This window comes from Danio rerio, chromosome 18 (assembly GCF_049306965.1).
Source record: "Danio rerio strain Tuebingen ecotype United States chromosome 18, GRCz12tu, whole genome shotgun sequence".
In the NCBI taxonomy this organism is placed as follows: domain Eukaryota; kingdom Metazoa; phylum Chordata; class Actinopteri; order Cypriniformes; family Danionidae; genus Danio; species Danio rerio.
The window spans coordinates 44,396,974-44,422,495 of record NC_133193.1 but is presented as its reverse complement, the minus strand read 5'-3'; the positions used below and the strand labels follow the sequence as shown (position 1 = coordinate 44,422,495).

The following is a 25,522-nucleotide window of genomic DNA, read 5'->3' as shown; positions in this document are numbered from 1 at the left end:
GGCAGTTTTGAATTTGATTATAACATGGGTGGATGGAAAAATTTTTTGCGGTTTTGCCCCAGACCCCCAACCCACAACACCTCCCAACATCCCCCATTACCCCCCCGCCTTAACTTATCATCTGCTTATGTTCAACCACACCCCTTCCTGTACCCCCCCCCCCCCCATCCTTAACTTATAAACCGTTTATTATCTCACAATGCGATGCCATCTACAACCACCCCCCCTTCCCCCCTCGGCCCTGAACTTTAGAATCGCTTATGTTAGATTCTGGGCAGTTGTTTTTGCATTTCGGCAGGTTTTAGAGTTTTTGGGCTGGATTTAGTGAGCTACATCTGGCAACACTGAAAGTATGACGCCATTCCTTTTCGGACTTACCAGCTGACCGCTTACCTCCATGTGTCTTTTCTGCTGTTACCAGTTTGTCCAATAGCTTCCCATGTAGGTCGAGGGACTTGAGACACAGAGATAAGTTTACCAAGATGATGGGGTTCGAGTTCGAAGATTGGTTCCAGAAAGCGGGTAAGACAAACACAAAAGCCAACAAATAAAATAAACAAGTTAATAACAGGGTGAGAATGTGGTAAAAAGTTTGAAAACGTGGTAAAAAATCAGGCAAGGGCTTTTCTTTTTCTGGATTGCTTTTTAAGACTGTTGTTTAGGTTTAGGGAAGTTGGTGGGCGGGTCAAACTGTGCTTTTAAAAACACTATTGGTTGGGTTTAGAGAAGGAGGAGGATGGGTCAATCATTCAGTCACTCGAGAGTTGCCCTGTGGTGGATTTACGTGAGGACAGCAGACGTGAATGGCAATCACAAGAGAAGTTTGAGCTCTCAAAAAACATGCACAGCGGCCTCTAGTGGATTCGCGAAAACAAAAACTGCAAAAAATCGTAGCTCCTAGGACACATTTGTCACACTCCAGAAATGTATAGTGGTACGTTTTACGGTGGTTTTATAGTGGTACGGAATAAACTGCCTACTTATCCAGCATATGTTTTACGCAGCGGATTCCAACTGCAACCCAGTACTGGGAAACACCCATAAACTCTCACATTCCCACACACATTCATACACTACAGCCAATTTAGTTTATTAATTAAACCTATATCGCATGTCTTTGGACTGTGGAGGAAGCTGGAGCACCTGGAGGAAACCCACACAAACAAGGGGAGAACATGCAAACTCCACACAGAAATGCCAACTCACCCAGCCGAGACTCAAACCAGTAACCTTCTTGATAAACAATTTTTTTTAATTTTTGTGATTTTCACTGTTTCATTGTTTTCAAAATGAATGCACATCTTAGCGTTTTCTAGCAATGTTTTAATCTCACATTCCAAAACGCACATAAAAAAATAGCTGGAGGGAAACATAGCTACAGATGATGGTTAAACTGTCACATACCAAAAACTCATCCTACTAAGGCCCAGTTCTTTCAACTTCTTGCAGTCATTTCCTTTCTGTATTAACATTACAAGATCACCTTTACTTGTGCTTTCTTTGGCTTCAGTGTTCGGTGGGGATTGTAACCGTAACCCTTTGACATTCAGTCAGCACTTCATCTGTCAGTCCAGCAATTCCCAGTCGGCCAGCGGTCACTGATCTTGTCTACAGATTGGACTCGCTTCTAATTCTAATTAATAAATCTCGTACAGATTTATGAAATGAGCTAATGGCTTGTATGCGGTCATAGTAACAGCACTGGCCCAGACACGTGAAGAGCACACGCAGCTTAAAAAAAAACACAACCACATATTGATATACAGCATCAGCGAACTGCTCTGGGCTTTGAAAACAGTCTGCTTGCCAAATGTAATCTATGGCTCGGCTCCAGAAGCTCTCCGTAGTGAGTTTCCCTTGCTGTCTTCTGCCTACATAGGAAACTACCTTCATTAACTGTGAGGAAATCTCAACGATTTTGGAAGGTGACCAGCACACTGAGGATGCGTTCACATTTGGCTGGTTTGTGTGATTGTTTTGATTGTGGTTCATTTAAATAAGTGTGAACACTGTCATATGAACTCTAGTGCACCTAACAAGTGGATCGAGACCACATTGAAATAAATGATTCATTCGATTTACGCATTTTTTTAAGGTAAGTGATTGCAAACTATTTATATTGGCTAAATTTAAACAACTTACTTAAGTTCAATGTCACTAAAGGCAATTGTTTATTTAAATTCAGCCCATGTAAATTGTTTGCAACCACTTAGTCAAGGTTTCAAGAAAGAGAACGAGAGCGAGGACATACAGTAAGCGCAGTAAATAATGGGTTTATTAATAATAAAAATAAAAATAAAAGACTAAAAAAAGGTGAACACAATAAACTAATAATGGGTTAACAAGGAGGGTGAGATTAGGCACAGGAAGACATGACACAAAGAAAAGACACAAGCCACGTGCTCATGTAAAATGGAACTAGAACACACCGCGAATAAGAGAAATCATTCACCGTGTGTTCACATGAAACACAACACTAAAGCACGCGACCAACATCTAAACATGGATCCACGTGCTAAACACAACACCAAGACGAGACAGAACGCAAGACATGAGTACACGATAAATAAAACACTATAGGGAAAACAACTGAAAACTAGAGCCGAGCACAACAAACAAGACAGGACCAGTGTCTGGACTCTGCCAACAAAAACCCGAAGTGGTAGAATCCTGACACACTTGCCTTGTAAAAAAAAATTGAGTAAACCCAATAAATTGTTATTTACAGGGCACTGAAAGGGTTCCAAACACACAACAGTGCAGTGAAAAATATTTTTGAATAAACAAAAACAGGAAATGATGTAACCATAACAGGGAATATGATGCCATATCTGTTTTTCTATTGATGTTATACTCTCAATATTGCCCACTACACCACTACCTTTCAATTTAGCCATTGAGAACCAGACTCCTCTTGCACACATTTTATTAATTCTTTCCAAAAACAAACAAACAAAAAAAACAAAAACAAGGACAAAATTATTAGCCCCTTTAAGCTATATATTTTTTTCGATAGTCTACAGAAAAAACACTGTTATACAATAACTTGCCTATGAACCTAGTTAAGCCTTTAAATGTCCCTTTAAGCTGTATAGAAGTGTCTCGAAAAATATCTTGTAAAATAATATTTACTGTCATCATGGCAAAGATAAAATAAATCAGTTATAAGAGATGAGTTATTAAAACTATTATGTTTAGAAATGTGTTAAAAACCTTATCTCTGTTAAACAGAAATTGGGAAAAAAAATTAACAAGGGGCTAATAATTCAGGGGGGCTAATAATTCTGACTTCAACTGTATATAATAAGGCCAACAACATAAAGTGTTAAACAAGGTACTAAATGCATTAATTTATTTATTTTGTCCAAAACCGAAAGAGCCAAAAGAAGCAAAATAACAAAGAGATCTAATGATGAATACATCAAAATACCAAACATATACAATTACTGATTAAAATTTCTATACATTTCAATTCAGATTAAACTATTTTATCAGAATGTTTAGCAATTATAATGTTCAATAATGATACTTAACAGGCCTGTCACAATAATTAATATATCGACTTATCGTGCAATACTTGGAGATGACCTCAATAACTTTTACCGTTTCAATATATATATTTACAATTTCACAAATAATGTTAAAGCTATTTCACCATGATATTTAGGTTCTACCTCACCGATGACAGTTTATAATTGGACATTTACCAAAACATTTAATAGTATGGTAACGTAATAGGACATTTGCCTTTTTAACATCAAATTATAATCTAAATAACCGTAAAAAATTTTTAAAGTGTTTATGGCTATTTTCATTATATTTCTGGTATATAATCATTATATAATCTGTGGCATAAAATGATCCCAAAATGACAATAATATCGCTCATCGCAACAATTTCTGGGACAATATATTGCACGACAAAAACTCCTTATCATGACTAAAGTAAAATTTAATGACTATAATGATATTGTTCAGGAAAAAAATAGAGGCCATTTATTGTTATGATCCATCGTCTGTTCTCTATATTTATATTAATAGTCAATGAATAAGAAAACACACTTATGCACACACAAAAACACAAACAAACTTTTTGAGATATATAGATATATATAAAAGAGAAAATATCCAGTGAGGGGCAGTTCTGTAGGCACAAATGCCTTGTTGATGCCAGAGGCCAGAGGAGAATTGCTAGACTGGTTCCAGCTGATAGAAAGGCAACAGTAAGTCAAATAACCACTCCTTACAACTGAGGTATGCAGAAAAGCATCTCTGAATGCACAACACGTCCAACCTTGAAAACCTTGGATGGGCTATAGCAGCAGAAGACCACACCAGGTGCCACTCCTGTCAGCCAAGAACAGGAAACTGAGGCTACAATTCACACAGGCTCACCAAAATTGGACAATACAAGATGGGAAAAATTGCCTGGTCTGATGAGTCTCGATTTCTGCTACAACATTTGAATGGTGGGGTCAGAATTGGGCATAAACAACATGAAAGCATTGATCCACCCTGCTTTGCCATCTTGACATGGATATATCATCATAAAGCATTATTGATTTACCTGTAAAAGATCAAGTTAATATACCTCAGAAACAGTTAAAATGCCATTTTATTTTGCTTCACTCCAAAGTTTACCCACATTTCTTATATAAATCTAAAATCTTTTATACATCTTTGCCACATTAACATCTGCCCTAGATTACATTACAAGTGTGCACTCAATCCAAAACGTGGAAGATTTCACAACAATTGTTTATTTGATCTAAAAGTGGCATCAAGGAGTGCTCGGAATGAGGAAGACAAAGATTTATCCACTTCTCCTTGACTTATGGGAGCACTTTTCTTTTCTGAGCAAAAACTGAAACGTAGTCGAGCGGAAAGAACAGCATCGGACCAGATCAGACCAGCCAAACACAATAAATACTAGTAACGGCGGGTCAGACACAATTGCTTTAACCCACGTTAAACACCACTCGGCGCTGTTGTTGTTATTCTGGTATAAATGAACTATAATAATCTTTGTATTTTCAGGTCATCTTTGGGGACCACTTCCACCTTTAAAACTTTGACCTGAGCAGCTGCAGTGAGTTAACATGTATTTGTACAGCACATTTCACAATACACATAGTTTCAAAGCAACTTTAGAGTAAATGCTGGAAGTTAATGTTTATAATTTCTTAATCAGTCACATTAAACAGATTAGAGTGGGGCAATTATTCTGTCTTTGCTTTTTTGGGTGACAATGCAAGCAATCAATCATTTCACCGGCCACTTTATTAGGTACACCTGTCCAACTGCTTGTTAATGCAAATTTCTAATCAGCCAATCACATGGCAGCAACTCAATGCATTTAGATCTGCTGCAGTTTAAACCCAGCATCACAATGGGGAAGAAAGGGGATTTAAGTTACTTTGAATGTGACGTTGTTGGTGCCAGACGGGCTGGTCTGAGTATTTCAGAAACTGCTGATCTACTGGGATTTTCATGCACAACCATCTCTAGGGTTTACAGAGAATGGTTTGACAAAAGAGTAAATATCCAGTGAGCGGCAGATCTATGCCACAAAGGGTTAAGGCTGTTCTGAAGGCAAAAGGGGTCCAACCAGGTACTAGTAAGCTGTACCTAATAGAGTCAAAGCAAATTCCATTGAAAATACCGGGGTGTGCTTCTTGTTTGGTCTGATAACCACTTTATATCGATATCTCAGGCAGGCAGTGATGATTGCTGTTTTTTTTTTTTTTTTTTTTTTTTTTTTAAGAAATCAGATCTTAAATGCAGCAATTTTGTATAGGATGACAGATAACTGGATGTCCTGGGACTGGCTGACTGAAATTAAAGGTCTGTGTGGATATTGAGAATTGTTCAAAGGTCACAGCTGAGTATGAATTATTGCTGGTTGTCCATCAATTTTTTGACTACACTGTAAACAAAATATCTGTTCATTAACAGTTTCAGTGTTTTTGTTTGTTTACGGTAGCGCATTGCATTATGGGAGCATGATCACTATGGAGCTAATAATATGCCAAAATAATCTGTATTTGAATTGTGTTCATTTGAATTATTGACAATTGTAATTTATAAATCTGATTTTTTATGCCGTTAAAATTGTTTTGAATTTGAATTTCTTAATTTGAATTTGAAGTTCATAATTTAAATTTCATCATTTGAATTTGAATTTCAAACTTGAATAGTTAACATCTGAAATTTAACACAACTGAATTTTTCAAGGATGATTTCTTTCTAGATGTATTTTTATAAATGTATAAACGTATCTATAGATGTATTTCTTCAGATTTTTTGTGTTCTGAATTCATAGACTGGGGCAAGGCAGTGGTGCAGTAGGTAATGCTGTCACCTCACAGCAAGAAGGTCGCTAGGTCGCAGGTTCGAGCCTCGGCTGGGTCAGTTCGCGTTTCTGTGTGGAGTTTGCATGTTCTCCCTGCGTTCGCGTGGGTTTCCTCCGGGTGCTCTGGTTTCCCCCACAGTCCAAAGACATGCGGTACAGGTGAATTATCCATAGTGTGTGTGTGTGTTTGTGTGAATGTTTCCCAGACATGGGTTGCGGCTGGAAGGGCATTCTTCTGCATAAAAATGTGCTGGATAAGTTGGCGGTTCATTCCGCTGTGGCGACTCCAGATTAATAAAGGGACTAAGCCGACAAGAAAATGAATGAATTCATAGACTGCAGATATCCAGTTTGTAAGAATACAGTTTCAAGTTTTCAAGATGAAGAAATTCAGAACATTAAATTCAATATCCTAAAATTCAAAACCAGAAATTCAGATCGTGAAATTCAGATTCAGCAGAAACGAGGTCAGGGGTGAACAACAGGGAAGAGTTGAAAATACGTCTAGAAAAATTCATCCTTAAAATTCAGTTGTGTTAAATTTCAAATGTTCAATATTCAAGTTATGAACTTCAAATTCAAATTAAGAAATTCAAATTCATAACAATTTTAACGTCATATAAAAATTCAGATTTGTTAAATTATAATCGCAATAATTCAAATGAACACAGTTCAAATTCGGATTGTTTTGGCATATTTTTAGCTCCATAGATCTCTGCTCTGTCAACACTTGATGTTGAAAATTCAACTCTACAGTTTTACAAAGGGACTTTTATTAACATGTTAGAAGTTTAAAATAAGTTAATGTTTAAGAAACAATATATAGAAAAAATAAGTCTGTAAAATAACAGAAAATCCTTTTGTTGAAGGTTTTTGTACAATAACATACAACACCAAAACTTTAAAGCTGAAACAATTCAATGTTACCAAGTCACTTTTTTAGTTAAAAAGTTGTTGGAAGTAAGATCATGGTCCCATAATGCAATCCAAAAGCATAAATAAATGTGGAAAAAGAAAATACGAAGTCACAAAATACGAAAAACTGCTAATTTACATATATTTTTAACAAAAAAAAATGTATGTGCCCATCTTGTGATGGATAACTTATCAAATAATCATATTCAATAAATATAAAAATATACATTTACATTTAACAAGAGACATTTCATGTTTTCTAAAGGTTTAATGATCCAAAATCATCCAATGAGTTATGAAAACATAATGTAAATAATGTGGGGTCTGTTATTATTTAGCGACGGCATCCACTAGTCTCTTCGCCTGTTGACCATCATTATTTTTCATGAGACATTGAGCAATATGGATCTGTGAACCAATGGGATATTAAAGACCCCCTTAAAAGACCTCCGTCACTGTACATTAGACATCAAACGCATTGTGATTGGCTGTGATTGTGTCATGTTGAGCAGCTGTTTTGTATTTGCTGCATTGATTCACTCTGGAAACTTTTGGTGTCCCATTTGCTCAGGATCCGCTGTCAGTAGGGTCTCTATATGGCACAAAAAGTTGGCTTTATGGACGGTGTAATTTGCTTGCGCACATACTCATGTTTGTAAGGTGTATTCACTACATATGGTGATTGTATTTGCTTTGGAGAGGGCCCACGAGCTTTCCGACGTGCCATCGGTCTGTTGGGTGGGATTGAATATGGATGTGTTTTGGCAAAGCTGCTGTGTTCGTGTTTAAGGGCTGTTCTCTCTGTGATCAGCGCAGTGACTGCTGTTTAATGCTGCACATAATGGCAGTTTAATGCACAACCCATGCGGGCACTCGGGTCTGATGTGTGAACAACATGAAAAACTCCACTAAAGCAAGTTTTCCAAAGCCAATTTACTTGCAGTGTTTAACCCTATTTAACCCACAAAAGCATTCGGGTTTGTTTTGGTCTTCAGATACATAGAAATGTACATAAAATGCTTCATTAACCCAGCAGGCACACAATATATTAGGTTAGATTTAGGTTGTGATGTCAGGTGACCAAAATTCAATGTCTAGCCAGCGTCTGGACAAAGTTATTTTGATGTTCAATAACAATGTCAAATGACGTTGATATTTGGTTGATTTTAGGTTGTGTTGGAAAGTTAATAAAATCCAACGTCGAGCCAACATCTTAAACCAGCGTCATATTGACATCATTTACTGACATTTAATCTTCAGGTATGGCAACCAAAATCCAACATCTGATAGTGTTAAAGTCCACACAATGTCAAGCTGTAACATCATAAGACGTTTATATTTGGCTGATTTTAGGTTGGACTTTGGACTTTGACGTCAACCTGACGTTGGGTTTTGACGTTAACCCGATTTCATCTTCAAACAGAATACAACGTCCCCAAGAAGTTGGAGTACAGCATCAATCTGACATCATATTGACGTCTTGTGCCTGCTGGGAAGGGAATGAAACAGCAAATGCGACTAGTAATGCATAAATATCAGATATTTGTACAAATAATTTGTTAGAGCTGTATATTAAAACAATCAAACAAACTAAAAAACAGGGGGCGACATGGTGGCTCAGTGGTTAGCGCTGTCGCTGGTTCGAGTCCCGGCTGGGCCAGTTGGCATTTCTGCATTTGCATGTTCTCCCCGTGTTCGTGTGAGTTTCCTCCGGTTGCTTCGGTTTCCCCCACAGTCTAAACACATGCATTATAGGTGAATTGAATAAACTAAATTGGCCGTAGTGTATGAAAGTGAATGAGAGTGTATGGATGGGTACCGGTACTGGGTTGCAGCTGAAAGGGCATCTGCTGTGTAAAACATATGCTGGATAAGTTGGCGGTTCATTCCAATGAAGAAAGGGACCAACTCAACGGAAAATAACTGAATTAATGAAATGAACAAGTGTTATATAAAGTACATTCATACATATGTACATAATATCCCCCATACATTTAAGCACATGCACACAAACACAGGAGATAAATGTTGGAGAACGACCTATAATTTCTTAGGGTAAGGTCACTGCTAAGTCAAGCCTGGTTTATGCTTCTGCGTCAAGTGATCGGCGTGACCCACGGCTCATGCAACGCGCATTGCTGTGCATTTATACTTCTGTACGCTGTTTGTGTTGCTCTGTAACAACACTTCCGAAACGCTAGCTGGCAGTGAGTCTTTATCTTCCTCTGTGTCGAGTTTCTTCTCCAACGTTTTTTTTTTTTTTTGGAGTGCTACTTTAATGTACAAGTGGCTCAAATTCGCTCATTTTGATGCAGGAATCAGCGAACGTGCAATCCCAAGGTAAACACAACAACAGTCTTCATCTGAAGCTCCTTCTCGGGAGTTGACACTTGTAAACACTTACTCCATCGGGCTCGCGGGGCTCTCATGCAACGTGTGGTTACATTTTTTGAGAGGTGCGCGTCAGCGTCGCCGATGGCCACAGTGAGGGCTATGCGTCCACCCGTAGCCTGCGCCAGAGAATACGCATGCTTGATGCTGAAGTATAAATCAGCCTTTAGTCTAATTTCATTAAACATGTAGTTTTTTTTTGGTGTAAAACTTACATTAAACAGTTTTTTCCCCCAAAATCTCAACCTCAAGGTGACATTTTTAGCAATTCACCTTGTTTTCAACCTACAGCAAACAAACATGATGGCACAGACCGTCATTTTGTCAACCCAGGCTCATTCTGAAAGCGTACCCTTGTATACATTTTTGGAGAGCAACAAATACGTCCCAGGAGGTGTGTTTGTTTGCAGTTTTTGTTTTCATAAAAAAATCCACCAGAGGCCACTGTGTATGCTTTTTGAGATCACAAATTGCTCTCACAAGTGTCATTTGCGCCTGCTGTTCTCACGTAAATGCACCAGAGGCCGCTTTCGACTGACTGACTCCCCTAAACCCAACCAATAGTGTTTTCAAAAGCACTAGAAAATGAAAAGCCCTCACCTGTTTTTAACCACATTTTCAGATTTTACCACATTCTCACCCTGTTATTTCCTTGTTTATTTATTTTTTGGTTTCTGTTTTTGTCTTATCCGCTTTCTGGAAACATTCTTCACCAGACTCAAACCCTGTCGTTGTGGTCAACTCCTCTTCGAGTCTCATATCCGCCGACGTACATGATTTGCTACTGGACAAACTGGTAACAGCGGAAAAGCCATTTATACGCAGGATATCGGTCAGATGGTTAGCGTAAAAAAGAACGAATTTGTGATCTCCAGAAATATATATAGACCTACATTTTCAGAATGAACCTATAATGTGCCTAAAAGATAATGCTTTATAAAAATATATATTAATAATACAACCTAGAATTTTCTAAGATATGTTCTACTCTAAATGTCACGCTCATGACCTTTCACCTAACAATCCACCCAGAATCCCTTTGCAACACCTTTTACACTCAATTACCTGAATTACATGGACATCGATACTTCAATCACACCTTCAAGATGGTGTCAATAAAAGTAAATGCTACGATATTTATCCTAATGATTTATTTTTAGAAAAAAGGTCATCATACAATATAAACAGAAGAACGAAACATATATATTACATTAGTCAAAGACACATTTAGCAAAACTGTTCACCTCTACTGTATATAAAAGGAATCTATTTCAGATTTGTCAGCTAACATTAGTCTAAAATCAAACAGCATTTCAGCATTTAGTCAAATAGTTTCAAACACTTGAAATAAATACAGATGAAAGAAGAAAAACTACTTGAATAAACAAATGATTTACTTTACATGTATTCACCATGCTGCTAATTTAAAATGTGCTGAATCAACACAATTCTTGAGGGTTTTTAGCGTCCACTTCACTGTTTTATGTTCAATCCACATAGAATTGTAAAATCAATAAAGTTAATCTAATTGATTTGGTTTGGGACAACATGAAGGAATTGTGTGGAATCCTGCATTTTTACAGTGTTTGACATTAATATCAAGCAAGAAAATACAAAGCAGAATTCAATTCGATCTGCTGCAAATCAACACTTAAGTAACTGTATATGTCCAATATCAGAATGAAGCCAGAATATGAGTAGTGCTTTAGAAAACAATGCTTAAATAGATTTGCTCACTCACAGTAATATCAAAATTAAAACACTTGATATAAATATACATAAAAGAAAAAATAGTCGAATAAACAAATGTTTGATTTTACATGTTCTCTTCATTGCTATTTGCGACTCATTTTAATTTCATATTTCACTCAGAAAAAATGTTTATGCAGCTTGTTATTACTACTTTAATACTACTAATACTACTTAAATAAAATGAGCTGAATCAACACAATTCTTGAGGGTTTTTAGCGACAACTTATTTTCAATCCACTTAGATTTGTAAAATCAATAAAGTTAACTTAATTGATTTTTGTTGGGACAACATTTGGAATTGTGTGGAACCCTGCATTTTTTACAGTGTTTGACATTAATATCAGACATAACTCAGCAAGAAAAATACAAAGCAGGATTCAATTCGATCTGCTGCAAATCAACACTTAAAATATGTGTATGTGTCCAACACCAAAATGAAACCATAATATAAGTAGTGCTTTAGAAAACAATGCTTATACAGATTAGTCTACTTACAATAATATAAAAATTCAAACACTTGAAATAAATATACATAAAAGAAAAAAACAGACGAATAAACAAATATTAGATTTTACATGCCCTCTTCATGTTCACGATGGCTAAATTGCTATTTGCGACTTATTTTACTTTCATATTTTACTCAGACAAGATGTTTTTGCTGCTTGTTATTACTACTTTAATACTACTAATCCTACTTAATTAAAATGAGCTGAATAAACACAATTCTTGAGAGTATTTAGCGACAACTTAGTTGTTTTATGTTCAATCCAATTAGATTTGTAAAATCACTAAAGTTAACTTAATTGATTTGTGTTGGGACAACATGGAGAAATTGTGTGGAACCCTGCATTGTTTACAGTTTGACATTAATATCAGACATAACTGATATTAATACAGAAAATACAAAGCAGGATTCAATTCGATCTGCTGCATGTGTCCAACACCAGAATGCAGCCTGAATAGGAATTGTGCTTTGGAAAACAATGCTTAAATAGATTCTTCTACTCAAATTATTCAATAATATCAAAATTCTTTGGAAAACATGTTCAGCTGAATCTTTCACAACACTGTCGAGCGCAAAATTTAGTAAAGAGGGTCAATTTCACGTTGACTAATACTTCAAATATTTCAACCAGTGAAACTGTTTTTTGCTCACAGTTAAAAGCTCCAGTTTTTTAAGAGAGAACACGACGTTCAGTGACACATATAAAGAGAACGAAAAAAGCCCTCCAGCATTCATTACAGAGAAAATAGACATCGGTCCCTCAGGAGAAACAACACAAACAGAAGCCATGCTCGGGTTATGGAGGTCAACCGCACATATGCACACCTTCATTTAACATGGAATTGGGCTGATATTTATACAGCTGCCTGGAAACGCATTGAAAAGCAGAAGAAAAAAAAAAGGATAAACACACTTTGGCTTCGACACGTAAAAAAAAATGCCTGGGAGAAAGTTTGTGTTGGTAATTGAACTGTACAACCATTGTAACCGACTGGAAGCACAAAAGTGTGTCCATATTTTGGATCTTCAAACATTTTGGGACCTTTAAACGCCTTGCTGAGCTGAAAGTCCATCAGTTTCTTTGGCCAATAGGGGTGTGAGGTGTAAAGAAATGCTACAAGAAACACATCCTGACTGGATTATATTGTCAACTGAAGTAAACAGACAGAGTGATTCAACATTGTGAAGCAAAACAAGAAGCATCTGTGGACTTGTTTGTTATTTTGGGATGTTGAAAACATCAACTACAAGTGGGATTTTCACATCATGATAAGCCGTGAGGTAGTATCTTTTTAGTTCTGGGTTAAAGCGATGTAAATTTAACTCTGGGTTAAGCAACAATATAGTTCAAAAAGAGCTTGAAAAAGGAGTTTTTGTCTTGTTTCTAGTGCAAAAGTCCAAGAATTCTTAGCATTTTGTAGACAAGCGTAAAATATTGTCTTGTTTTGTGGCAAAAATAAACAAGGTTTCCCTTAAAACAAGCAACATAATTTTATTTGAAAGCGAAAACTAGATTATTTTGCTTGTTTAAAGGCAAAACTCCAACTCAGGCTCATTCTGAAAACGTACCCCAGTATCCATTACTGGAGAGCGTTAAAGACTGTACGTGCCAGGAGCTACGTTTTTTTAAGCAGTTTATTTTCGTGAATCAACCAGAGGCTGCTGTGTACACTTTTTGAGATCTCAAATTTCTCTCGTAAGTTCGCCATTCGTGCCTGCTGTTCTCGCGTAAATCCACCAAAGGCAGCTGTCGACTGACTGATTGACCCACCATCCTCCTTCCCTAAACCCAACCAATAGTGTTTTCAAAAGCACAGATTGACTCAATCATCCCCTTCCCTAAACCCAACCAACACTGTTTTTAAAAGCAATCCATGGCCGCCTGATTTTTACCACATTATCAGGCCTTACTATGTTCTCACCCTGTTATTTACTTTTTTGTTATTATCTTTTGGTTTTTGTTTTACCGGCTTTCCTGTCCTGTTTTTCACTGGACTCAAACCCTTTCGTCGAAGTCTATTCCGCTCTGTGTCTCAAGTCTGCTGATGTAGACAAGAAAGCCTTCCATATAGAGGCAATCGGTCAGCTGGTAAGCGTGAAAAGGGACGGCGTCATACCACCCCGAATCGTTCGTTTTAGAGACGTCTTAAAACTCTGGCTACATAATTCACAATCACCAGAAATGTATGTAGAAGTACATTTTCAGAATGAGCCTATGTTGAAAAACTCCAATTATTTTTGACATATTATTGACTGATTTTTGACTGTAGTGCTGTCCCAATTCTTAGGGCTAAAATTTGAAGCCCTTCCCCTTAACCCTCGGTTGTAAGGGCCAAGGGGAAGGAGAAGGGGTACAAAAATAGAATTGGGATTGAGCCTAACTGTTCTGACGTAAAAAAGAGAGGATAAAATGTAAAAAAGAATCATCTCAGAATGTAAAAAAGAACAACTTTACAACACAAGACAATGATCTATCAAAATATTTTAACTTGCTCGCTAAGATAAAAGTAATTTTTTGGTTACATTGTGTTTCTGACAAAAAATTTGAGTTTTTGGATTTAATGATGAAAGGTCAACCAGGCGTTACAAGGACAATAAAATAGTTTAAGGGGCAATAAATTTATAATTCAAATGACAGTCATGCCTATTTCCTAATCCAAATCGGCACCATAGAAATGCTCCTAATAAGCAGTTATCTCTTTAAAAGGAATCACTATCTGATCATTAGCTACTACTGTAGGACAGTTCTCGAGATCTACCTGAGCTCAAACTCCCCTCTCGCCTCGCAAAACGGGAGGGAGCCCCGGGCTTTAGGATCTTATGAGTTTAGGGCTCTCTACCGGGACAGCATGCCAAACAAGCTTTGATTATATTTAGAATTTTACCCATACAATGTATATTTGGCCACTGTTTTAATGGTTTAGAGTCAGAAGTAAATTTGTAGACTTTTGTATGCACAAACAATTTAGGCTTCTAATATATTGTTACATTCATAGATTTTTCCATAAAGTAGTCGTTCTTTAATGACATCTCACATAATTCTGTTGAGAACCAGTTTCTGACCCCCTTTATGGTGTTTTCACTCCCATAGATTGCTTGCTTTGGTTCTAAACAGGCATTCAGTTTGTTACAGTTTGCTTAAATGTACTGAAACAATATCGGTGCTCTGAATTTTTAAATGTAAATATCCCCTAGCCTTTGAGTGATGCATGCATGTTATTTTATGCCTGTATTTCAGGTATCCATATATTATTTTTCTCTTATATATTTAATACTAATTTAATTTAATTTATATTCCTGTAAAGCCCTTTGGATCAACTATGGTTGTGTTCTATAAATAAAGTTTGCTTTGCCTAAATGTACTGTCATTATTTTCGTTGCACATTAGGAGGCTGTCCATTAGATGTATTATATATTCTCCTTAAACTAGCAGTCAGAGCTGAACCCTACAGGAAGGAATTATACCATGTACACTGTGTTTAGCAACCAATTTTGTGGGTAAGTCTGAGCTATTACCTAATTTAATACGTTTACTGAACTGGGCACCAAAACAATGCTCGCAAATAAACTGAGCAATTCCTCCCACGACGAATAACGATCAGCCTCCGATTGGCATGATGATCTAGAAAAGCCAAACTACAGCAAATACACCAATACTGAATACTAGAAAACTGACGGACATCAATCTCACGCTAAACTATTGAGCAAAACCCATCGGCAGAACATACGATACCAACATCAATCATTGATTTTGGCTTCTCATGGCAAAATAGCTATTAATATAAATCAATAAAGGGCTTGGATTGAAGCCACTCTTACAGTACAACATTACTGGTCTTCATCTACAAAGACATGAAAGCCCAGCTAACACAGCTCTGAAACAGATGCCAGTGGAACAGATTTCTCTCTGCTATTGTTCTGCACTTTTCTGGAGCTTCAGGAGAGGTCCTTCAAGAAGACGCTGATCCACATTACTGACACGCAAGCTCCTGTGGCCAAGGAACAGTGTGTGCCCTACCAGAGAGGCCCTACTTGATGCTTTATTCGTATAACTGATCCAGCGTGGTTCTTTTATTGCTCTTCTGTAACAGTATGAGTGCTAAGTGAAGTATAAAATGATTGCTGTATAAATGACACCGGCCTATTTTGTGTATTCTGGGATCTGGTAGTAAAATTTAGGATTATTTACTAGTACTGGCAGCCCAGGCTCGATGGAAATATGTGAATCTGCCTGTTTTTTGAACAATCTGAAATAATTCTTTCACTATCTAAAGTTGTTGTAGGTGCAGTTCATTGTGTTTTTTAGATAACACGTCCACTAGGGGGTATGACTTGTGGTTTGAGTCCCCTCATGCTAAACCATACACTTAACGCAGGGGTGTCAAACTCAATTCCTGGAGGGCCGAAGCCCTGCACAGTTTAGTTCCAACCCTGCTCCAACACACTTACCTGTAGGTTTCAAACAAGCCTGAAGGACTCAATTAGTTTGATCAGGTGTGTTTAATTAGGGTTGGAACTAAACTGTGCAGAGCTGCGGCCCTTTTGGAACTGAGTTTGACACCTGTGACTTAACATAATTATTGATGTGTTAACTATTGATGAAAGAAATAGCATCCACCATATCTGTATTGGCTAATAAATGTTTAAAGCATTGTTTAGTTATAGGTTTCAGCCCGATAATAAAATAAATCACTTTAAAACATACCTGTCAACATTGGGATGTGAAAATAAGGGATATGCCCACCATAATAAGGGACTAGCTATGTTTATTTGGAGCTGTTTCATTGTAAATAAGCAGTTAAATGGTCAGCAATATGTAATCTTGTCTATGTAATCTATTATTATTATTTACAAAAGAAAAAATAAATATATACATTAGCAGCAAATACATTAGCAAACTGTTCAGCCTATTTAAATTAATAGCTATTATAATGAAATAGAATCAAGATATCAAATCTAATTAGCTATTTCTTCACTGTATAACTTACACATTCTGATTAAAGAGTAATGAATGAATCTCTTATTTAGATTCTTTTCATTTGATTACATTAAATAACAGGTGTCACTTTAATAATGCACACATCTAACAATAAAATAAAGGCATTCGGCTGCTTTCCTAACTTTTTATGCTCATTTAGGATGAAATTAGTTGTGTTTGAAAAAAAAACAAACACCAAGATCGACATCTTTAGATATTATTATTATTAATTATGTGTGTATGTCGGTTTAAACACGCACCCAAAAGCCAGACTTTCGCTCTGCTTCAAATCGCATGTACAGAATCATTTTGGGAAACAGCTTCTATTTATCACTATGGAATGCGTCAGCATTATATGACTGTTTTGAGGATTGCATAGGAGGGGTGACAGCACCTGTAATGAAAAGGAAGGGGAATCGCGCCATTTTTATATTTATTGCAAAGTGTTTTTGTGTCTAAACAAAGTGAAAGCACAGAACAGACCCACATTTAAGAGCAAGGGGCGGCCCCTGGTGGTTCGGCAGTATGGTTTGTGTATAGAAAGGCTTGGCTCTTTATTGTTTCTTGCCCCCCTTCAGAGAAACACTGAAAATACGGGAGAAATATAGGAAAATACCTTTAAGGGATGATAGCAGGAAAGAACTGTAAAATACGGGAGAATCCCAGGAAAAATGGGAGGGTTGACAGGTATGCTTTAAAAAAACCCACTATAAAACGATTTTGTTTTTGTGTAACAGGCAAGTGTCAGAAGTGTAAGTTGTGTTGTGCTGCCTAGTGTACCGGTATGTATGTTTTGCATTAAGCGCTATAATGTCAGGAAAAAATGTGCATGCTCAATTTGCCCATCACTTGTGAAAATCGCCTGGGTATGAAAAGTGTGCACAAGCAATTAGGGCACATGTCCACTAAAGTATTTTTGTGCTGCAGTTGTGACAGACTATATAGAATCCACAAGACACATCATTTGTATAGTTTTGAATGGGGAAAAGAGTAACAGTCAATATAGCCACCGTCTAGTACAGGAGCCATCATTGATCGCTATAAACTGAGGATTCTCTGGAGGGGCATGGACCAGACATGAGTTTCTGCAGATTTTGTGTGATTTGAATGTTAGGAAATTAAACTAAAGAGACAGTTGTTTATTTTTTTGCTGCTGATTCCTAATATGAAATTAAATCATAATAAGCTTGGCAAACAATTATGGAGAATTTTGTTTCCCCATTCAAACAGAATTCCCGATCTGCATTTAAAAAATGGCCGCCAAGTGAAATGACTTGCCTTAAAGGGACTTTGGTTGTGAGCACTTCTTCAACTGATAGATAGACAGACAGACAGACAGAGAGACAGATGATAGATAGATAGATAGATAGATAGATAGATGATAGATGATAGATAGATAGATAGATAGATAGATAGATAGATAGATAGATAGATAGATAGATAGATAGATAGATAGATAGATAGATAGATAGATAGATAGATGCTCAGCAGAGATCCTTTAAAACATGCAGCATTGACAATACAAAACAAAACTCTCAGCTGGCATTTCTGCAGCGCAAAACACTGCGGTGGACACGTGCCCTTATTCTGAATGAATCTTCTGTTGCTTTCAAAAAGATGAAACCAATCATCATTCCTATTCAAAAAAATGCAGCAATATGACACACAGAATGAGTGTGTCAGTGTTGCTCAGCCTCAACATCCAAGCAACACGCTTCATGTTGACTTTTGGCATTAAGCCCTTTCCAAGCACATCTGAGAAGTCCACAAGGCTGCTGGACATCCCATTGGTCACTTCATGATTCAGAAGGCTTCTCTCAGAGTACCCTTCAGTTTTGGCCATAACGTGCCACCTTGTGTAGCACTAACCGATGATCTTTGCAGCTTACCATCACAAGAATGGGATTGATGATGACTGCAGCGGTGGCATTGGAGACACCTAATAAGCGAGTGAGTCACAGGTATGTTGTGGCCTCTCGGTTCTCTCGTTCTTTGGCTTGGGCCACGGCCACATTGATGCACTGCAGCCACTCTTCTGCATGCTTCTCGTCCTGCGCTTTCAGCACGTAGGTTTTGCTGTCGGTGAAGATCTCGAAGGCTCTGGGCAGGCCGCGGTCTCGCCTCTTCTTTGCGACCACTTTAACGCTTTGCACTTTGCTAAGTTCAATCGTGTTGTTGTCCAGCTCGTCCTTCTGTGAGTATAAGAGGGGAACATAGCTTGAAATTGGTTTAGGCTCCTGTATAGACCATGTGACAATGGTTTAGGATGCTATTTATTCCCGTGATGTCAAAGTTGAATTTTCGGTATTGCCACATGCTGAACTGATGATCAGTGGACAGCTTTGATTATCAACGTTGGAAAAGGTAATACGATACATTACCATTCAAAAGTACTATAAGACACTAAAGACATGCTAACTTAAAGGTCACCCACCACACACAAAAAGAGATCATAACTGTACATTGGGATGGGCAATATGACAAAATCTCAAGTCATATTTTGATAACGATATATATCATGATATAGTACCATTTTTGTAAATTCTGGCAATAATAGTTTATATACCCTTACCAAAAACTGACTTTTTTTACATTTTAAAGTATATCCTCAAATCTGCTCAATCATATTTCTCACTTTTTATTTAGAACTTCAGGGCAAATGTTTAAGAAAACTTAAGGAATTGTTTGCCATTTGTTCAAACTACTTATTTAAATTGAGCCTAAACAACACAATTATTGAGTTTTATTTGGGCACAAACTAATTGATTTATGTTCAATTATTTTAAATTTGTAGAAACAACAAGCTAACTTAATTCCTACATATGGTTCCAACACAAATTAAATGTGTGAAACTCAAAATTTTTACAGTGAATGTAGAAATAGAAATAAATATGAATAAAAAATAAGATTAATAATAATTATAATAATAATAATAATTTAAAAAACTAATTATTACAGGCCCAACATAAAATATCCCTAATATAAATAATAAATAATAATCAATATATAATAAAACGTGAATAATAAAACTTTCCAAAACAGCAACCTGACTTTAATTTAAAAAAGTGAGTAAACCCGTTGTAACTTGGAACTGTTAAGTTGACTTTATTTGTTTTAATTATGCACAGTTCACTTAGTCTTTTTAAAGCAACAGGTTTACTCACTTTCTTTAAGTAAAGTCAACTAATCGCTTTTTACAGCGTACAATCAAAACAAGTAAGAAAAGCTCTGTTTAGCAATAGATAGGGGGTTCACATAATGGTTTACATACACTCAAAAAAAATTGGGTGCTTGATCAAACAACCTGTTTAAAATGAGTCACATTCCTGAGATGTCTTTAGGACAACTTATGTTCAATCTATGTAAATTTGTGTAAGAAAAAAGTTAACTTAATTGGTTTGTGTTGAGACAACATGGAGTTGTTTTGTGCAATAGTGAACCCAGCATTGTTTAGAGCGTTGGTCCCCAACCTGGTCACCTGATTTGTTGACAAATGAGTTGCGGATGTATTCCTTGGCAGGTCGCTTCACTGAGCCTTTTCCCCTTTGCAAAGAAACTTTTCAGACATCTTTTTTACTCACAAATTTTGCTGGCTTGTGGGTTAAATTTTAGCGTTCAAAGAAATACGGTCATTTTTCAAACTATAAGATTTTTCAAAATAAAAATTGTTTAGACTTAAAACGAAAACAATTATTCATTCATTCATTCATTTTCTTGTCAGCTTAGCCCCTTTATTAATCCTGGGTCGCCACAGCGGAATGAACCGCCAACTTATCCAGCATGTTTTTACGCAGCGGATGCCCTTACAGTCGCAACCCATCACTGGGAAACACCCATACACACTCATACACTACGGACAATTTAGCCTACCAAATTCACCTGTACCGCATGTCTTTGGACTGTGGGGGAAACCGGAGCACCCGAAGGAAACCCACGCGGACGCAGGGAGAACATGCAAACTCCACACAGAAACGGCAACTGACCCAGCCGTGGCTTGAACCAGCGACCTTCTTGCTGTGAGGCGACAGCACTACCTACTGCGCCACCGCGTCGCCCACAAATTAATTAATTAAAAATAATTAAAAATAATCTTGTGCAGTCCGTTACCAATTGATCCACAAACCAGTACCAGTCCGCAGCCCAGGGCTTGGGGACCACTGGTCTAGAGTGTACACTGTAAAAAATGCTGGGTTCCACACAATCAATTTGTGTTGGCACAACATGTTTAAGTAGAACACATTTAAGTAGATTGCTCAAAACAGTTAAGTTGTAACAAAAAACTTAGGAATTATGTTGTTTTACTTTATATAAGTAGTTTGAACAAACAGCAAATGTAATTGTTTGAGAGTAAGATGCAATGGTTATCACAATGGTTTACACAAGACGCAATCTTGTGAGGAATTGTCAACTAGTCAAATATTGTCTATTAATCTCTAACAGCAATAAGGGTTTTGGAGTAGAGAAACAGCTCTCTATTGATGGTTCCAATTCTCCCACTCTATTATTTTTCCTGTCTCTCAAAGTGTTTTTAAGTTGTGCTGCATAAAGGCTGCCAAAATTGAGGCTTATCGTTGTTTTTGTGCACTGACGAACATCATTAAGAAAAGAAAAACAGAAGAACTGCGAGCAAATTAAAGGCATAATAAAAGCAAGATACCATGACAGGAGGCCAAATGATATTGTATGCATTAGTGTCATGCCTGATCAAATAAAGACAAATCAAGATGAAATGACTGTAGTGATGAATCTCTTTTCCAGATTAAGATTTACAGCAAATCGAGATTTAATGTGCTTACAGCTCTGACAAATCCATTTATTTTTTTGCTTAAAAAGATTTTGCTGGCTTTGTGTCCGAATCCTGTAAAACTGACTGATTGTGGCTTTTAAGTCAGTGTTTGTGTGTCATTGCTTTGGTTATGAATTCTCTTCTGCACAATATGTCTTCCAAGTTATATGAACACTTACTAAATTTGGCTTTGCTCTTTTGTGAAGCACAACAGAGAGATTCTATTTAATCCAGTTCAAGTAATTGCCTCCAGGGAAGCTTTGCTTAGTCTCAAGATTAAGTCATAGGCTTTTAAAAGTAAAGATCATCTTCCTGTCAGAAGGACTCTAAATTATTAAGAGATTTCCTATCAGAAACACTTCAGTACTACATATATGCATTTATCTAATTCCATATAAAGCAATAATATCTGACAAAGCATATTTTGATGCACAAAACTTTGTACATACAAAGGCTGAGTAACTATCTAAATACAACATTGTACTTTGGAAAGAAAATCTGCATATGCAATTGTGGTGAATGAGACACACTTACTGATTTTCCTCTACGGAACAGAAGCTGGTTTCCAGCAAGGGTGAAATAACGTGTTTTCCATCTTTTGATGAACTTCCAGCGCACTTGTTTCTCCTTCAGCTTACCCTCGATGAGTGGCTGGCCGTCCTGGTTAACAACTGAGCACAAAAAATGATCACACGTAGGATTGTATTAGTAATGAACAAATGAAATGGTGCTCTGGCCATGGCTAGAACATTCTGCTAGTCCTTAAAGGGGACCTATAATGCAAAAGTCACTTTTATAAGGGGTTTAAACACAGTTGTGTGGCAACGGTATGTGGACATAACCAGCGTCTAATGGTAAAAAGGGATACACTTGCCTTTGATAGACATTCTCCCTTAGTACATGTCATCAGAAGGGAAAGCCCCGCCCATTAATGATCTCATTAGCATAAGAAGGTAGTCTTGTTTTTGAATATGCCACTATAGGCAGTAGAGATGCGCGGATCAGCGGAAATGATACCCGAATCAGCGGCTTTATACTAATCATCAACCCGCCTCCCGCCCGCACACATTTTTTATTTGATATATGTATCCGCACCCGATCGTCACTTTAATAATTTAATTCTTTGTTTAAGGCATGATAGGTCACCGTCAGGGTCAGAGCAACCTGAACTGGAGCTCTAGGCAAAAGATGATCTTGCCGCCCTTATACCGAAAGCGAAAACGAGAAACGGGGGTGTGATTGTGCGTATGACAGCGAGGATCGGGCGGTGGGGGTATTGTCACGAATGAAAGAGAGGACCGGGGGGGTGTCGCGGATGCCGCCCTCTCTATTCTGCCGCCTGGGTTGCCTCTATGCTTTATGGACGCCCCGGATCTGTTCACTGTAGATATTAACAGCAGATTCATTCAGCTTTAATCTGCGCATCTCTGATAGTACAATAATACGTTAATTGTAAATGTTTTTTAATGAACATTTATTTATAAAAAGAAAAGCTTGTCTTCAGACAACATTTTCTTCATTTACAAATAGATACAGAAAGTAGACATTTTAGCTTTTACAGATAAGGGAACAAGATAACAAAAAGGGTGCCACTTTAGCCTAAACGGCGATATGTTGTGTTTTCTTGGCCTATTTCTTTGCACTGTGCAAAAACAGAATAGCATCAACTGTGCCTGGAATCGGGCGATTCTGCCTTGCCTCCAAAACGCTGCCAGCTGCACTGAATTGAGCGTTTGTTAGCACCGCTTGTTGTAGGAATGAACAAGATTCTCCTCGCAAGGCCCTACAGTTGTGGAAATATGTAATCTTGTTTCTCCCAGAACGATAGCAGATTTTCCTCTGATGACTCCTCTAACTGAAACTATGAACAGTAGGCTACTCTTGCACTTCATCCATTATTTTAGGTGTCTCATCATCCCATTCTGTAAAGCCCACTGTCATATCCTGCTACATCTACCCGCAATTAATCATAATGTATTTTTTTATTACCCGACCCTCGGATTATCCGCAGTGCCCGCGAATATAACCGCCATTCGTGCATCACTAATAGGGCACATGGGTATTTGTAGCCCCGCCCGCTTTAAAAAAAGTTTATTTTAATTTAAAGCGACAGTCACCAATATGGCACAATTAGGATCAAAGCCTAAAAAGGGCAGCTTCAAAGAGATATAAAACATTATTTGTGGGGTATTTTGAGCTGAAAAGTCTCATAAACACTGACATCAGAGACTTAATTTAGATCTTGTAAAAAGGGCATAAAACATAACACAGGGAGAAACCCGGGTGCTCTGATTTTCTAAAGACATGCGCTATAGCAGGGGTGTCCAATCTCGGTCCTGGAGGGCTGGTGTCCTGCAAAGTTTAGCTCCAATCCCAATCAGACACACCTGGGCTACCTTATCAAGCCCTTACTAGGCCTTCTAGAAACATCCCTGCAGGTGTGTTGAGGCATGTTGGAGCTAAAATCTGCAGGACACCGGCCCTCCAGGACCGAGTTTGGACACCTCTGCGCTATAGTCCAAAGACAGTCCAAAGACATGCTCTATAGGTGAATTTAATGAATTAAATTGGCCATAGCGTATGTGCGTGAAAAAATGTGTATGGGTGTTTCCCAGTACTGGGATGTAGCTGGAAGGGCATTTGCTGTGTAAAACAAATGCTGGACAAGTTGGTGGTTCATTCCGCTGTGGTGACCCCTGAAGAATAAAGGGACTAAGCCGAAGGAAAATGAATAAATGAATTGTAACTTCACCTTAATATAAAGTGAAACCGACAATTCAAACAACTCTCTACCACAGCCATCATCTTCTGGATCTACTCTATTTCTACACACACTGAGAATTCTGGGTAAATTGTTCTCATTAGACGAACAAAAGAGCATTACTCAGTGTTTATGACCACACTGCAATATCTGGTGTGCTTTCAGATGTGGTGAACATCGTGTCTCTCCTGCCTGTGTTTGCTGGGTCTGTCTAAGCTACACAAAGCATTTCACAGATCTCCCTCATGGGTCTATTTCAGTTAAACAGGAAACTGTGTTATAGCCCTTCCAGGATGGTACAAAGAAGCCCATTGTCTGACTTTTCCTTTTTTTCCAGCAAGAAAAACAGATGAGAATCTGCAGCACTTTGATAGCCCGCTTAAGATTAGGCAAGTCTGATAATCAGATGTTTAACTGCTGGTGCATTAGAGAACACTGGAGCCCTGATTAACACTGGGGTGAAAATGACTGATCATGACCTGCAGTTTCCTGTATAGCAAAAACAGCTTTAGAAACGTCTTTTGTTTATTTAGTTAAATCATTTTGTTCTGATGTATAAAAGACACTTTCTATGAATAAGGTAAGAATTAGTGCCTTGCTTTTTTACAGTAAAATACTGGCCACAATGTTGCCAGTTAGTTACTGTAATGGTTTGGTTATTGTGAGAGAGTGGAATTTCAATGTTGCGTCTTCAGTTTCGGGCTCAGGTGTGCTTTGCGCACACACCAGACTACAAGTCTACAGCACCAAAGCCTACAGAACCGCACTCTGGCACAACTCTTCCAATGGCCTGTTTCCACTGAGTGGTACAGTCCAACCTTTTATCAGGCCAGTGTTTCCACTGGCAAAAGGGGACCAATGGTTCTACAGAAAGTTTCAGTTGACGCCATTATCTCTCAAGTAAATGTCTACAGTAAAGCTGTACAGGTCGTTCATATACCATATGAGAAGCACTTCTCACAAAACAAATGCTCTATACACAAATACTTGTGTTTAAATGTTCATTACTAACCTTTCTCTGACCAAGATTTGATTATAACTGCAGATCAATGATCTGTGCAAAATAGCCTACTGTAACGTCTG

The 25,522-nt window shown here is 37.6% G+C and overlaps 1 protein-coding gene across 1 annotated transcript in view; it reads right to left on the bottom strand.

The window, feature by feature from the left end:
• Nucleotides 1–18,847: 18,847 nt before the first annotated feature.
• The window catches only part of veph1 (ventricular zone expressed PH domain-containing 1), a 163,017-nt gene continuing 156,342 nt past the window's right edge, over nt 18,848–25,522 (bottom strand). The window contains 2 exon segments of the mRNA NM_212831.1: nt 18,848–19,084; nt 22,213–22,349. Coding sequence (NP_997996.1) covers nt 18,848–19,084; nt 22,213–22,349 — 374 coding nt within the window.